At 55.2% G+C, this 16052-nt stretch overlaps 4 protein-coding genes across 4 annotated transcripts; 1 reads left to right on the top strand and 3 right to left on the bottom strand.

The window, feature by feature from the left end:
- Positions 1-106: 106 nt before the first annotated feature.
- BKA78DRAFT_355616 (uncharacterized protein) lies at positions 107-757 on the top strand (the record flags this gene model as incomplete). The annotated part of the gene is made up of 3 exons (XM_066891935.1): positions 107-146; positions 339-414; positions 511-757. 3 exons carry the CDS (start codon positions 107-109, stop codon positions 755-757), a joined length of 363 nt encoding a protein of 120 aa, XP_066741390.1.
- Positions 758-1499: 742 nt separating this feature from the next.
- Positions 1500-2234, bottom strand: BKA78DRAFT_355615 (uncharacterized protein; the record flags this gene model as incomplete). The annotated part of the gene is made up of 3 exons (XM_066891934.1): positions 1500-1931; positions 2001-2141; positions 2193-2234. The coding sequence occupies 3 exons, from the start codon at positions 2232-2234 to the stop codon at positions 1500-1502; spliced, it is 615 nt and encodes a 204-aa protein (XP_066741389.1).
- A 5013-nt stretch (positions 2235-7247) lies between these two features.
- BKA78DRAFT_355614 (uncharacterized protein) lies at positions 7248-10277 on the bottom strand (the record flags this gene model as incomplete). Its single annotated transcript, XM_066891933.1, has 1 exon — positions 7248-10277. The coding sequence occupies one exon, from the start codon at positions 10275-10277 to the stop codon at positions 7248-7250; it is 3030 nt and encodes a 1009-aa protein (XP_066741388.1).
- Positions 10278-10616: 339 nt separating this feature from the next.
- BKA78DRAFT_322351 (uncharacterized protein) lies at positions 10617-14970 on the bottom strand. Its single transcript, XM_066889113.1, has 6 exons — positions 14501-14970; positions 14356-14447; positions 13981-14310; positions 13690-13934; positions 13317-13646; positions 10617-13270 (listed from the first exon to the last, which is right to left on the bottom strand). The coding sequence occupies exons 1-6, from the start codon at positions 14749-14751 to the stop codon at positions 11111-11113; spliced, it is 3408 nt and encodes a 1135-aa protein (XP_066741387.1). The 5' UTR covers positions 14752-14970; the 3' UTR covers positions 10617-11110.
- Between the last annotated feature and the right edge of the window lie 1082 nt (positions 14971-16052).

Genomic DNA, 16052 nt, shown 5'->3' with positions numbered 1-16052 from the left:
TGCTGCTGACCACGCCTACTTCTACCTACCCTACGCCCTACCTGCTCAACAACCTCAACTCCACCACCAAACCACTCCTCTTCACGAAGACTGCCAATCAGCCACCATGATTTCCGCAATCCTCCTCATCATAATCACCATCTTCAGTAAGTCTTCCAACAGTCGTCGTCGTGCCACACTCAAGCGCCGGCCACAAACTCCGCCATCACCACCGCCTCCGCAATCAATGGCGTTTGCCTAAATTCTGAGCCCTGCTCAACCAGACTCAATTGCACTTTTTTTTTTTTTTTTCAATCTGAGAGAGGGAACCCCTGGCTAACAACCCGCCCCACCAACAGTCCCGCCCATCGGCGTCCTCATGATTGCCGGCTGCGGCGCCGACTTTTGCATCAACGTCTTGTTGACGCTTCTTGGGTGCGTACAAAATCACTCGCACCCTCGTTTCCCCGCCCCGAACTACCACACACCACACCCCACCACAATCTCAACTAACACAACCCCCCACCAAAGCTACCTCCCCGGCCACATCCACGCCTTCTACATCGAATACGTCTACTACAAGCGGCGCGAGGACGCGCGCAAGGGCCTCTACGACCCGCACCCGGCCTCGGGCGTCTACAGCGACCGCGTCCAGCGCGGCGGTTTGTCCGTGCAGGCCCAGCCGCCCCCGCCCATGCCCGCCCAGCAGGGCACGTATGATGCCCAGGCGCCGCATGCGCCGCACCAGGGCGGCCAGCAGGGGTATGGTACCGTCTAGATGAGGGTGTTGGATGTGTGAAAAGATGGGAGAGGGGTAAGGAGATTGGATGGGCGATGAGGAGCAGGGGATTGTATGGTGGTGCTTTGACATGATACCACGGGAATACCGCTCGACGGGAGATGATCGGATGTTTTGATTTGGGTAAAGCCGAAAATACAATCTGAGCATCTAACAAGCTACTCAGAGAGGAACCACACCCTGGGTCAATGATGCGGTGCAGATCAATGATGTGTGGCAAGTGTGACGATTCCAAGGGCTGTTTCTTCTCGTTGAAAGGAAGTCGGTCTGAAACGGGAGCAAGTTACGCGCCGTGGAAAATACACAAACGCCTAAAAGCAAGACAACGCTCTTTGCTGGAACTAAAGGTGGTTCCATGCCAGTTTTACATCGACAGAATGGAGCCGACCCAAGAAAGGAGAGAAAGAGGCCCTCATCGTGAGGAGGGAGGGAGACAGCGGATGAAAAGCCGACAAGGTAAGAAATGATAATTCCTCCAACTCATCACCTCTTTCCCGAGAAGAAGCTCTCGAGTCAATGGACGTCATTGAAGCCGAAATCTTTTGCAGAATCATCTCGATCTTTGACGCCAAATGCCATCAGGGTAACCCACGCCAACTCTCTGTTGCACCCAAGAGTTCAACTGGTAGAAAGAGACAGGCAAGAAAACAACACGATCACAAAGAATGAAAGAAATGAAAGCAGGGAAAGCACAGAGAACTCAGCCGCGAACCCGCCAACATCAGGCCTTGGACTGGAAGTATTCCTTGACGCGATGGAACTCGCTGAAGCTGAGGTCCACTTCCTCTCCCTGTTCAGACCGCCTCCATTTGGCGTACTCATCAATTTTTTGAAGCGTCTCAACAGCGTTGTCTTTCGTCAGTTTCACACCGATGCATAGGTGGGCGCCCACCTGGATAGACGCGTCGTAGGAGGCCGGCGCGTTGCTGACTGCCGTCACGTCGGTTTGATTGACGTTGCCCTGTGAGGCCAGTTGGCCTTCGACCGCTGGTGCGGCGTCGGGCGCCGTGGGGCTCAGTCTTTTGGTTTCTAGCGCTTCTGGTCCGTCTTCGCTAGAGCTGTGAGGGCGCTTGTCGGTCTCTTTGGGCTTGTATCTGGACGGAGGCATTGCCTCTGGGTCAACGCCGTAGGCCTCGGGGTCTTCGATAGGAGGCTAAGTTTTTACAATCAGTGGTGGTAGTCCCGGATATGCAGCGCGGTTTGAAAGCCACTTGTTCTGGACCCTTTGGTAAATAGGGGTATTGCTCATCATGATGGGATTGTCGGATTCATCCATGGCCTGAGGGGCAAGATTGTCCGTCCTGTAGCCCATACAAAAAATCATGGTCAAAGCGTTCAAATGCAATTCGGCCTCCAAGAATCGCTGGCGTTGGATCAAACGATGAAAACTTGAGGGTTCCTGATGAGGACTGACCTCAATAATCTCTGGATATTCCATGGGGAATTGGGTAGGCATGACTTGGCTTTCGATACGAACTGGAAGTTTTTGGCTGTTGCGATGTTGTGGACTTCGACTGAAAGGATAGACGAAACAGTCATTAGCATTCCTCCATGTGCTCATCCAGAAAGATGGAGTTTCCCGGGAACATGGACGTACCTGAATCAGGCGTCCGCGTTGTGTGTTGCAAGAAGGCGACGCGCCTGCAGGCAGTGGTGTTCAGCAAAGGGTAGCAGGAAACACTGACAGAAGGGTGTGCACACTAATAGACTGGTGTCTGGAGGGGTCGCGTGTCGAAGGTGATGTTCGGCCTTGGGCAAGCTCACAGACGACACGTAGTTGGAGTTGTCACATCTGAAGCGCGTCGTAGAAGGCAACAACGGGTCAGTACGAAAAGGGAAGCGGCATGTCATGTTCAGGTTTATCGGACTTCGTCATGACAGCCAGCCAAAACGTCGCACACCTACCTTGGTCTCGATGCTCCAGAACCTCCGACTTTACTAGTATCTAACAGTAGTAAGATACAACCTCTGAGCAAAAGACAGCACAATCCAGCTTGATGTCATTGCTTGGCCGAAGGAGTATTCAAGACTATTACCACTGCCACGTTGTCGATGATTCCCATCTTTCTTCGATGTTTTTGGTAATTAACATATTCAACAGTATCCTGCTGCAGGCTTTGGCTCAATGAATGCTGCTGCTAGCATCGCTGGCCCCGTCGCCGTCTAAGAGGAAAAATATATGAGAAAAACTACAATTTCATGCGGCGAGAATATTATTGATATTGCATAGCGGACGCCGTAGCTCAGTTATCCCGCATTAAGCAGGAGAAGAAGCAGAAGAATCACAAGAGGAGAGCGCGAAGGCTCGCACTCAAGGCCACCGTCCGGCTTGAGGAGGAGTATCAGGTTGTGGTAAAAAAGAAAAAAGAAGCAGGCTCAGGAGGTTGGCATCAAGAAAGAGGAATAGACAAGCACCCCTGGAATTTTACATGCTTCATCTAGTGGTAGACAACCAAATGCTCCCAGGTTTCATTGTGGACTGGTAAGACCTCCTCTGCTTACATAGGCTGCACCCAGCCTTCTGTTTAGGGAAAGCTCCCACATTCCGAGTACGACACTCGGACTCAGCCGAGAAAAAGGTTTCCTTGCTATGCGTTTCTGACCTCGACTTCCTCTCCGCAGCAATCTCAATTTCTTCACGCACCCACCAACTAAACCTCAAATCATTTACTCCATACCAAAATGCCTGTCAGTCTCCATCCTCCATTCAACCGCCTCACCAGAATGAGCAATTACTGATCAGACTGTCACCGCACAGAAGGACAATCCCCACTCGCTCAACAAGCGCATCAAAAGTTCCTGGAAGGAGAGACCAGGCGCGCCAAAAGGCGGCTGGGGCATTTGAGGAGACAGCTAGGTCCAGCGAAGCTGAGGTGAGGGCTTGGAGGCATCTACCAAGCGAGATAAGCAATGTACTTGCGCGACAAGAGTCGAGCGCGAGAGACTAACACTCAGTGGGTGAACTAGAGGATCAAGATGAGGAGAAGACAACGGAGAAGTGGGTTAAGGGAAGAAGGATGTGGGGGCGGAAGGTCTTTGAGTTGCAAAAGAGCAAAGCCCCTGCTCGCAAGAGCACTTGCCAGTGGAAGGCAAGAACTATGGTGACATTCAGTCGGCGGCAGCCTGTCTGCACTCCCATCGCTCCCATCACCGCCTGGCCGGGACGTCATCAGCGCACCTCCTTAGTCTTTGCGCAATGATGGGGAGGATTCAGACGCATCATGATGTCGACCAAATTGATGGGGGGGGGTTGGTGATCGACAGACAGCCATCGACTGGCATTATGTGTCCAAAACAGCAGATTACTTTCAGCAGCACAACATTGGCTTCTGCGGAGCCTTAACTACCAAGGAAGCTCCAAATTTGCGCCTTCACCCCTGACTTGCCATTTTGGGCGACGTTGGTCTGCTGTTCGCGCGCACCTACTCTAAGGGATGCCCAAGTAGATAATTTTTGTGTACCACAACGTAGTAGCAATAGCAATGAAGCGAGCCTCCGGAGACAGAATCCAGTGTCACAATGAGAGCGTGGACAGAATATCCAAGCCCCTTGGAATTGATTCGGGAGCATCCAAGTCCCTCTCCCTTTGCAGTCGGTTAATAGGATTCGGATTTCCATGCAGAGACTTCATTGAACACTGGATGTTTGAAGCAATTATCGAAAAGACTCGGATCAGCTCGTTGTCTGCACAATCGCTGTTAGCCGTTACTCTATTTCTAGAGCGCAGGATCCGGAGACGGTAGCTTGGTTATCCGCCACATCAAAGGATGTTGAAAGCGGTGGAAGATTCCACTTGTATTTGCTCTGCTGACTGTCTCAACTTGTCTGCTTCCCATGGATTCTAGCCCATACGGTAGAGATCCTTTATCTTAATCTCACTCACAAAGTCATATAGGCGCCTTGCCCGCCTACTCAATCAATCAATTCTGATTTCCAATTCTTGCTTCGTCAGATGTGTCCGCTCTCTTGACTTCGATGATCAAGAAGGGGGACCGCGCTCCACTAGGCGACGTGAATCATTAATTGTAAAGGGGTCTTTGTGCGACACTCCATATTATTTTCACGACTGCCTGGCTCCTTTGCGTCACGTCCAACCCATCGTTTAATGTGGCGTTTCTTGCAACACCCTCATGTCCAGCGTTTCCATACCCTTTCCTCACCTGTCGCCCCGAAAAGTACACTTCTCAATATGCCATCTGTGCCGACTCCACGACGTGCTGCAAAGTCCTTAATTCCAAGCTTTGGAAAGAATGGTCCTCACAGAGTAAGCACTTTCGACAAAGCTGGACGTCGGCACCGCCACTCGATTCGTACAATGCAAAGCCATTGTACAGCAAAGGCACTGTTGTCGTGACATGCAACCGATTGACGGCGTTCAAAGGTATCTTTGAGAGGTAGCTCAACGCCAATGAATGCCGACAAAACACATGAAGCCCGCCCTCCCAGTCTTAGAGCCCGGAGCCTCGTACTGTCGAAAAAGGTTGGACCACCCCTCCTGCCGTAACTCCAGCCGCATCGTAAAAGCAATTGTACGGCAAGAGTCCATCACAACCTCCTCCGAATTGCGTCAATCAAAGACGCTTCTGAGAGACATTCCCTACGACGCCAAAGCAACGCACAGAATGCTCCTCGGCAAGATTGAGCAATATTCACAGCGAAAAGGTCGTCAGCTTTAGCTCAATTGTGGTCGATCCATGAGCTCAACATCAAGCATCAGCCAACTCCAATGGGAATGAAGGTCTTGGTTTCTCTCACATCTGGGCTTCCACAGCCGGCCAGGCACTACTGTCGGATTCGAATGCACATAGCCCGCTCCCTCTGCCGCCCATCTGCTTTGAGAAAGACCGATTGAGGGCCCTCGTACTTCTGGGTTTGGAAAGCACAATCAATTCTTCTGCTTGATAGCTCTGGCAACCGGCAAGAAGATGATTTTCCCCTGGCCTTGTTGAAGATCCAGAAGCGTACCGAGACTTTCCACGAGCGGCCTCCACATCGGCAAATGCTCCATTCCATCAATCCAGGCGGAGATTCGTCGCTCCTGAGACTGGCTGCAGAAAGCTCATTACCGGCGGCAAGGCCATCCAACGCCCTCAGTCATGTGTCCCTCTCTTATTTTGCCAACGCCCAACCTCTGTGATCGTTCTTGTTCGCTGGCTGCGCCTTGCAAGCCTGTGGTTGCATCACCAGCAGCTCCCAACTTCCCTGGTACCTCGATTGCATGCTTTACGCCAAGCAATCCTGCACGTCGTCTTCTGGAGTGGCCCTTGTTCTTGAATACCGAGTCTCCCCGTTGAAATCCCAATCATACTTCAGCTTGTCGACTGAACATGATGAGCCACGCCGATAGCTCGCCCCAATGCTTGTGCCGGTGCTCGTTGGCCGCTCCGGCAGAAATGAAACGCCGACTGAGCACCTCCACTGCCACTGCTGTGCTTTCCCTCCCATTCGTTGGTGTTTCGTTCCCTGAGCTCTGTTTATCTCCCCGCTCCTGGCCTGCTCGTGTCGATATCTTTGTGCCGGTACCCACCGACCGGCCGTCTTTGCCCGAGTTCGTCTTGAACACTGCCGACATAGTGATGTTTGCCTTTGCTTTGGTGTTCCATTCCTTTGGTTGCGCTTGTTTCCTTGCTCTTGTTTTGTGTTCCCCTCTCATTCGATTTTGCCAAACCGTCTCATACCCTGTCTTCTCCTGCTGATTGCGTCTTCCATACCTGCCAATTGCTTCGTCTTTCCTTTCGTCTGCTTGCCTCGTGCCCATTTCTTGACCAAGTCATGTGATCTTTGCCATTCGAATTGCCTGAAGCTTAGAGGTGTCTTTCCCGAGGAGCCGCTGTACGTCTTGAAGTCAGTTTGGATACCATATCTTCCCTCCCTCAGCTCACTTACCCTCTCTTTGATGGTGTAGTGGTCATTTCTGCCGCCACTACTACCGTGCCTCTGAAGGCTTTGATAGACACAAACTTCACCAGATCCTGCCAAAGTCAATACCTGATCTTCCACCCCGTACAGACATTCAAAGCAGCCGAATTCACGCAGTCATTGCTCGGTTTTGGAAACTTCTTTATGCTTGTAAAGTGCCCTAAACGGGCCGGAGATTCATTTGCCCCGATGTGCAGCAACCCTGCTGCCCCAACGCACGCGATTCGTGTACACCCCCTACTTCCCTCCCCTCCTCCAACGCCGCCCCAAACAGCACCAATTTTGAAACCCCCAACTCTCCCTCTCCTCCTCCGACGGCTCCCAAACAACCACCAAACCCCCAACTTCCCTCCCCTCCTCCAACAACGCCCCAAAAACACCAACCGTTGAAACCCCCAATCTCCCTCCCCTCCTCCGACGGCCCCCCAAACCACCAAACGTTCAAGTCCCCCAACTTCCCTCCCCTCCTCCAATGGCCCCCTCAAACCACCAAACAGTCAAAACCCCCCAATCACCCTCCCCTTCCTCCAACGCCCCCCACATCTCCCCTTCAATGGTCCGGGCCGAGGCCAGGAATGAAGGATTTAAAAGGGCCCTCCTCGCCCTCGCCGTCCTCCTTTGGCGGAGGCTGGTTGCGGCGCAGCTCCTTGGGGAGCTGCTTACCGTTCCAGACAGAACGGTCGAACTCCGCCTTCCAGGCGGACGGCAAGGGCGAGGACTTCGCCCACGGCTCTCGGATGGCCGAGGCCAGCGTTGCCGCTGGCACCTTCTTGCCCAGCGGGGCCTTCGAGCCCCCGGAGGGCGGCAGCGAGGCCGGGACGAGGGCCGGGGCGGGGGCCTTGCCCAAGGGCTTGCGGGCGGCGGGGACGGCGGCGGCGGGGGTGGTGGGAGCGGCGGCGGCGGCGGCGGGAACGAGGGCGTCCTCGTCCTCTGCGGACAGGCCCTTGCCAAAGGGGCCCGCCGCGCGGATTGCCAGCGAGGGGTGGTCTCGCTGGAGCTTTGGGCCGCCCCGGGCCAGATACACATCCGCGAGGAAGTGCCTGTCCACGGAGGCGGGGACCTCCACTCCAAAGCCGAGACCAGAGCCCTGCATGGGGGGCGGGGGCGCGGCCTTGTCCTTCTCCTGGTGCTCCGCCAGCACCTCTCGGTAACAGGTGAGCAGGCGCCCAACCTGCTCCGGCGACGGGGGTTTGAAGCCGAAGGCCCCGAACAACTCCTCGTCCGTGAACTCAAAAGGTCCACTCTTGCCCGTGGCCGCGGCCACCTCGTTGATGTTGGCGCGCGCGGCGCCCGACAGCTCCTCAAAGGTGCGCGCGGCGGTGCGCTCCTCGTACTCCGTGGCCTCCTGCTTGAGGAGGGCGAGACGGCCGCAGAGGGCCAGCTGGAACAAGTCCCAGGTCTCCGAGGAGACCTCCATGTCTGGACCGAGAAAAACGGTCCTGCGCATGGGCAGCGCGGCGGGCGAGGGAGGCTCCGAGGGGCTGGTGGCGCCCTCGGCCTGGCGACTGGTGCGGTCTTGGGAGATCCTCCGCAGAGTCCAGGCGTACTTGTTCAGCGTCTCGTTCGACCAGGTGCGGCAGAAATCGGGGCGCGGAGTAGGGAGCGTAGGAGTGGGTGGATTGAAAGGAGCCGCCATCGGGGACAGAGGGGCCTGCTGGGCGCGCTGGGCCTGCTGGACACGCTGAGCCTGCTGGGAGCGCATGGCCTGCTGAACGCGGGGGTCTTGAGAAGACATCTTGAGGATTATGTCAATGTCGTCTTCCGAGAAGTAACCTCCAAACCCCTTGCAGTAGACGTTGGCAGTAGCAGTCTTTTCGAGGAGAGGGAGCGGGAGCAAGTCAACGTCGTTGGGTCGATTAGCAAACTTGCGGAGGAGCCCTACAGGGAAAGTGCCGTGTTGGCGACCGCGACGGTGGCTGACGTTGTCGGAGGACGAGTGAGCGGACTCGTTGGACGGACTGTCTGGCCTGTAGAGGTGCAGAAGACGAGCAAAGGTGAGTTCAGGATGGTGCTGGCTGTGGGCCGAATCGTGTCGTTGAACTGGAGTGTGGAGGTTCAGAGCAGCTTGGTAAATGCGCTGAGTAGAGTGAAGCGGCTGTTGAGGGACAGCTTGGTGGTGAGACTCTTGATGAGCGGGCTGGTTCAGAGCAGCTTGGAAGGCGTGTTGAGTAGAGTAAAGCGGCTGTGATGGTCCAGCTTCGTGGTAAGGCTCTTGCGGGACAGCTGGGTGGTGAGACTCTTGGTTGCGGCGCAGCTGTGAGAAGGCTACTTGAGTGCTGTAGAGGTGACTCTGTTGCTGAGGCGGGGCAATGTGATTGTGGAAGTCACTGGTGGCAGGACCAAGGTGATTGTCGTACTGCTGTGGCGGAGCAGTAGGGTAGTTTTGGCGGGAAGAGTGATGCTGAGCAGGGACAGCTTGGTGGTAAACGTCACTGGTGTCGGGACGCTGCTGGTGCTGAGCCGCTTGATTGAAGTTCGACAAGGAGTTCGACAAGGAGTAGAGAGGCTGCCGTGGAGGTGCAGCGTGGTGGTAGAACTCGCGGGTGACAGGGCGCAAGGGCGAAGGTTCAGGTTGGTCGAAGGTGTCGTGACTGACGTGACCCTGTGGGTACTGGGTTGGAGGATTGAAGAAGGGAGCAACGGGACCCTGTGAGTCCTGGGTAGGTGGATTGAAGTGTCGAGGAGCGGGAACCTGAGAGTTCTGCGCGGATGGATTGAAGTGACGAGGAGCGTAGCCCTGCTGGCCGTGCGGAGGATCAGAGTGGTAAGGAGCGGGAACTTGAGAGTTCTGCGCGGGTGGGTTGAGGTTGCGAGTAGCGTAGCCTTGTTGACCGTGCGAAGAAGGATTGAGGTGGTAAGGAACGGCAACCTGAGGATTCTGCGCGGGCGGGTTGAGGTAGCGAGAGGCTTGGTTGACCTGGTGGCTGTGGGCAAGTCGACGAGAGTCGTGGGTAGTCTGGGAAAGTGGACGACCGTCGTGGGTGGTGTGCGGCTGCAGTGGCAAGGCAGCGGCGGCGGCGTCGGTCCTCTTCAGCAAGCGGCTCTGAGAAGCACGGATTTCGCTGTAGCGGGTGACCGGAAAGTCCTCTTGCTGGGTAGCTTGGCTGAGGTCTTCGTGCTCGACGGCGCGCTTCAAGATCTTGGTGGGATTGAAGCTGTTGGCGGGAGTGGCAGACTGAGCAATGGGCTTTTTGTCGGTCGCGTTTCGCTTATTCGACTTCTTCGGCGAGCGACGACGGCGAGGTGAAAGCTGGGAAGGAGGAGCTTGGAAAGGGTCGACGGGCGAATTGTCGTCAGGCAAGTTGTCGGTCAAGTGATCGTCGGGCGAGACGCTTCGGCGAGGCGAGCTCTGGACAGTGGCCTTGTCGCTTTCGACGGGAGAGGCCTCTCGACGCGGCGGGCTCTGAGCGGGCTCTTGATTGAGGTTCGGCTGCTCTTGGTAGAGCGGAACACCACCGTTCTCAGAGGACGTCGAGCTCTGGTGAGCAGACCGTGAGCTCTGGCGAGCGGACTGCTTGTTCTTGTGAGCTTTCTTGCCATTCTTGCCGTGCTTGCCGGACTTGGTCTTGCGGGGAGCCATCTTGACGGTTGCGACTTGCGAAACGATGGGATGGAAAGAGTTGAAGTGGGATGGAGGGAGCAGAGGTGTCAACTTACTTTTAAACTTGGGAGGGCGATCAAGCTGCGCGGCGCTGGAGGGCGGCGAAGGGAGGGCGACGAAGGGAGGGCGACGAAGCGGTGCAGTGGTGGCGGGCGACGAAGCATGCGCGGAGACTGGAGGGCGATGAGGTTGTAAAGTCGAGGTGGTGGAGAGGTGGAGGGCGGCGTATTTAAGCAGTGGTGGAGGGCGGCGAGTTGTGAAGGGCGGCGAGGTGTGGAAGGCGGCCAGATTGTGAAGGTGCACACCAAAGCTGTTGTTGTGAAAGGTGTATTCAGCACAACCGAAGATCGCCCTGGATAATGGGCGTGCAGTAGTATAGGAGAGTCTTCTAGGGCCAGCAGCTTTTCGCACTGATTGATGAAGCTCCTGGGAGCATTCAACAGTGCATAACTAGAGCCAGGCCACGACAGCCAGCAGCCCTTCCACTGAGCCCGATATACCGCAGAAAGCCAAAGGAGAGACCAGAGAGGAGCACCTCAAATAGGCCTACTCGTCGTCTCTCCCTCACGTAGAAACGGAAAAGAAACAGCGAGGCATACGGGACGGAATCAAGAAAGTGGGCATCTATTCTACTAGCCATACGACAAATCACCTACGTTTGGCTCAATGGGAATCAACAATCCAAGCCGCCCGAGCTGGGTACGTCCAAATGCAAACAATGAGAAGCAAAGGCTGACAAAAGACTCGCTTGCAGGAAACGACTCGAGAGAAAAAAGACGCTTGACTTTGACAAGAAACAATGAAAAGATACTCTACCACGCTATCTTGGCCACGAAACCGTGTGGCCATTTCCTCGCCGTCCACTTTCTCGCCTCGTCTAGCAACAGCAGGCCCGCACCAAACGCCATGGGCAGGAACCAGTGCTCAACCGGCACGGTCGTACTGGCGATGGTATTCTGGACACTCTTGGGATACAAGAAGATGAAGGCAACAACGAGGGAGAACAGAATGGCAGGGAAGAGGAGGTAGTTGCTCGTCTCTTTGCGGCCAAACGGCGGGTGCTGGAGCAGGGACAGACGCCGCGTACGCACCGCCATCAGGTTGAACCATTGCATAACAACAAGGTTGACAAAGTAGATGGACGAGGCCGTGTTGAGCACCGCCGTGTAGCGGTCTTCCGTAATGTGCGAGGGCACCTTGCCAAAGCCGAACCACAGGTCCGAGAAAGGGACGCCGTTACGTTGGGCATACCAGTAGGACATGGCAAAGGAAGAGACACACTGGATCACGCCAATGACGCCGTAGGCGTGGAAGATGAGCTTCCAGTCAACGAGGCGATCCTTGCGCGGGTTGCGTGGCCTTCTGAGCAGCACGTCGGCCTCGGGCTTCTCGTAGGCGATGGCGGTTGCAGCTGCACAATCGGTGAAGCAGCAAATGATGATCATCAAGAAGCTGGAAAGGATTTGGGGTAGACCAAATAGGACACTGGTCATGACGGGCCAAAATTCTGAAAAGGTACCGGCGGGGAGCAGGTAGCAGATGGACTTTTTGAGATTGTCAAAGACGACGCGGCCATACTTGACAGCCTCGACGACAGCCGCAAAAGAGTCGAGGAGAACCATGTCGGCGGCTTCAATGGCAATGTCGGAGCCACCGCCCATGGCGATACCAATGTCTGCTTGTTTGAGCGACGGAGCATCGTTTACGCCATCGCCCGTCATGCCAACAGTTTCATGGCGCGCTTGCAGCTCAAGCACAATCTTGAGCTTCTGTTCCGGCGTCGTGCGAGCAAAGACGATTTCGTCGTACTTGCAGAGAGCATCCCATTGGGTGTCGGTCAGGGTGTTCATGTCGGCTCCAGAGAGGACAATGGAGCGCAGCACACCATGTTCGCTGTCACTGCTGTTGCTGGGGTTGATCAAAGCTGCCTTGCCTTCAGAAATGGAAAGGTCTTTGGATGGGTTGGTTGGGAGGGCTGAAACGTCGTGGACCTCTTCTGGCGGGTTGGTGATTATGCCACACTCGGCAGCAATGGCAGCAGCAGTCAGCTGAAAGTCGCCAGTCACCATGAAGAGGCGGATACCAGCGCCACGCAGAGTGCGGACGACATCAGGAATCTCATCGCGGGGAGGATCGACGATGGCGACCAGGCCGACGAGCGTGAGTCCTTCCTTGCCCTGCTCCATTACTGCGTCTTCAAACTCCTTGGATTCGACCGACATGTCGGCGACCTCCTTTGGCACAATCTTTTGCGCCATGAGAATGACACGCTTGCCCTGTCTCGACCAGATATTTTTGGCTTCTTCGAGAAACCCGAGGTCGCCTTGCTCCATGGGCTGACTGTGGCCATCATAGTCCATGTAGGATGAGCAGCGCGGCATCAGGATGTCGGGAGCGCCTTTGATCATCAACACCAAGTCCTCAGGCTTTGCGCTTTCCTGGTCGAATTCGGCGTCTCCAGCACCCTCAAAGACATCGCGGCGAGCCATTTGGATCATGAACTTGTTCTTGCTGTTGAAGGCAACGCGGTACACGTTGCGCCACTTTTGCCGGCTCTCCTGAACAGGGACAAGGCCTTCAGAGAAACGGAGGACGGCCGTATCGGTAGCGTCGCCGTTGATTTTGCGTTCTGCGAGCGGCTTGTCCATGGTAGCAGCGTCAAATTCTCCAGCATTGCAAACGGCACCAATCGTCGCCATGTGCTTGCAGCCGAGCGAAGGCTCCAGAATGTTGATGGCAACGCGGGAGAGCTGGACTTTGCCAGCAGCTTCAGTGGCAGTCAGAGCGTCCCGGCCAACGAGGCAGTCCGTCACACGCATTTGGTTCTTTGTCAAGGTACCCGTCTTGTCGGAGCAAATGACACTAACAGCTCCAAGAGTCTCGACCGTCTTGAGAGACTTGCAGAGGACAGAGTTTCTCCTCATAATGTTTGCCGTAATCGTCAAACTGGCCGTGACGGCGATTGGGAGACCCTAAGAGGATTAGCGTACGAGCAGAAAAGAGCATTGGGATACACACCTCGGGAATGAAGGCGACAGCAACACTGACGCAGTCGACAATGAGGACCGGGACAGAAATCCAGTCAGGATGCTTATGGCGAAGCCACCCGGCCCACACAGCAATGACAATAATGACCATGGTGACCATGAGGCCGACGACGATTCCGACAAAGTAGTAAATCTCTCTTTCGAGAGTCGTCAGACCGGCCTTGGGGGTGCTCGTGAGCTTTGCGAGGCGGCCGAAAACGGAGCGATCTCCAGTGCCAATGACGATACCAACGGCCGACCCGGACACGCAGTGAGTGCCAGCAAGTCCAATGTTGCAAGTTTCGAGAAAGTTTTCATCAGTCTGAAATGTTAGCGGCGAATCGACTTTGGGAGATGCAACCAACCATTTCGACAGTGCCGCGAAGAGGTAAAGTCTCGCCAGTGAGAATTGAGCGATCGAATCGAACGTCAGGGGAGCACTCGACAAGGCGGACATCGGCAGGAAGCTTGTCGCCCATCTTCAGGTACAAGACATCTCCAGGAACAATTTCGGTGCCGGCGAAATGCTGCTTTGTGCCCTCGCGCAGGAGCATGCAGTCCTCGGGCAGCATGTTCTTGATGGAAGACATGACACGAGAGCTGGACCAATCTGCGACGCGTGAGCGTGTGCCGCCGGGGTTTGACGGCAAGCTTACCTTGGTAAAAGTTGAATCCGGCCTGCACGAAAAAGACGATGGCGAGTACAATGGCCAAGGCCAGATTGGCAATGGCCGGTGGATCTCCGAGGGGCTTCCAGGCAATGAAGACGAGTATCGAGGCACCCATGAGGATGAGGCCAAACCCACCAAAAAAGTATGAAAACAGCTTGCGAAACCATTGCGAGGGCGGCGGAGAAGGTTGGTTGGGCCCGTATTCCTTGAATTTTCTCGCCGCCGCACTGCTCGTCAAACCTTGGGTCAATGATGTGGAAAGACGAAGAGAAAGCTCGTTGGGGGTAATCTTATGCCAGTCGACAGTAGCGTAATCTTTTCAGTCAGTCGATGGTGTTGTCGAAAAGTGGTGCGACTTGCCGAAAGCGTCGTCCTCCTTTGACTTTTTCTTGCTCTTGGCCTTGACAGCTTCGGGAACCTCTCTCGATTGGCTGTGCTCGACGTTGAAGGAGCTGAACAAGGTCAGCCAAAAGATCAGGGACACCAATGCGAAGATGGTGCTCACAGAGTGCGGAAATGAATGGGCAGCGCGACTCCAGGGTCAACTTCTCGGCGACCCATGGAGCGCATCGTGCGAGCCGAATTGGTGGACTCCATTGAACCGCGACGATGTATCGTCCGGCGGCGACCCGATTCAACGTCATCCGCATAGCGAATTGTGCGACTGGGAGCTCTTTCGATTTCCAAATCTTCTTGAGGCGGGGCGAGATTTGTCTGCGGTTTTTCGGACATGACAGCGGGACTGGGGTCGGCCATGACGGCAGGGGTGAAAGGAGCAAGCTCCCTGGTTTGTATTGCAGAAAAGATAGTAAAAGGAAGCCGACGGAGGAGACGAGAGCACAAAAGAATCAAGAGAAAGGAGAGATTCTAGGGCGCGCGAGAAAGGATTTTATCAATGGGAGAATCTGGTCAGCAGCTAGCGGGCGGTTGGAGCCGTGGATGCGGCATTTTTGGAGGGCCATTGATGGGGGATGAAGGGGAGTCAGTGGCTGTGTAGACTTTCAGAAAAGGTGTGGCGCGTGTCTGCATGCGATGTCGACGAGGGCAGCGGTGTGTCACGGCGAACAGATCCAGCCGCAGTGTCGCTGAGGCATTTTCCCTCGGCAGGTTAGCCCTGGATGGATGCCGCCGAACTGTCGACGAACAGCCCGGTAGGGCACACGAGGGCAGCAGGCGTGCATCTTGCCAGTAGCGGTAGCCACAGTTCTGGAAAAGGCGAAAGATGATGGGATGCGGGAACGAAGACGGCCGATGGAGTTTGGTTTGCAGTTAGGCGGAGGCTAGACGCTTCGAGATGGATGAGAGGTGTTGGTTGGAAGCGAGTGCCGCTAAGCCGTTTGCGGTCAAACCCCATGGGGAGAATTCGGCCAATTAGAGCCGGCCTATGTCAACGTCAGTCTTCTGCATCTCTCTCCTTTTCAAATCTCAATCTAGACAATTGTTCTTTGTTGGTTAAAGCTGTCAAGCTGTCAAGCTGCCAACTATCTTTCCATGGTGACGGTTCTGGGTACTCATCTCGGCACCCGTTCTTAGCGCGGCTTAGTTGCCGCTGTCAACACCAGTCTAGCACGCGCACTGCCAGCCGGGGCAGGGCTGGGATGTCATCAAATTTGACAGCAGTCTAGCTCAAATAAACGCTCCAGGCCTACCGAATCATTCATTAGCTTCGGCATACCCGCATGGTTGCGCAGGCCACCAGCACCTCCTTCTCCTCCATCGGCAGTCCCACGGCAGTCAAACCAAACTGGCCGAAACCAACTGAAAGCTCGAAACCGAAACAAGCTTCGCATGACGTTCCTGTGCGTAGGGCTTTGCATGATCCCGGTCAACCTACCCGTCACCACTGGCCTCTGAGCGATCCAACCGCATCTCCACGCGCCTCGATGCCGGGCATAGCCTCAAGACCCTGATTTTTTTTTTTTTTTTTTTTATCTTGTCGGCCCTAACCAGCCAGCAGACCGGTTTTTTTCAGTCGCCTCTGGAATCCTCCATCACCGTGCAGCAATCTCAACACGGAGACTCCGTCTCGTGCTCCATCTCTTAAATACCTCACCCCG

The sequence above is a fragment of the Phyllosticta capitalensis genome (genome assembly GCF_038381095.1).
Source record: "Phyllosticta capitalensis strain CBS 128856 chromosome Unknown BKA78scaffold_9, whole genome shotgun sequence".
NCBI lineage: Eukaryota > Fungi > Ascomycota > Dothideomycetes > Botryosphaeriales > Phyllostictaceae > Phyllosticta > Phyllosticta capitalensis.
The sequence above is the reverse complement of the archived record's forward strand: the minus strand, read 5'-3'. Positions and strand labels throughout refer to the sequence as shown.

Coding starts and splice junctions, on each gene's coding strand:
- BKA78DRAFT_322351 (XM_066889113.1), bottom strand. CDS start 14,751: ATGGCCGACCCCAGTCCCGCTGTCATGTCCGAAAAACCGCAGACAAAT. Junction 14,311..14,355: donor AAAGGAGGACGACGCTTTCG/GCAAGTCGCACC, acceptor CTGACTGAAAAG/ATTACGCTACTGTCGACTGG. Junction 13,271..13,316: donor CTGTCGCCTTCATTCCCGAG/GTGTGTATCCCA, acceptor TAATCCTCTTAG/GGTCTCCCAATCGCCGTCAC.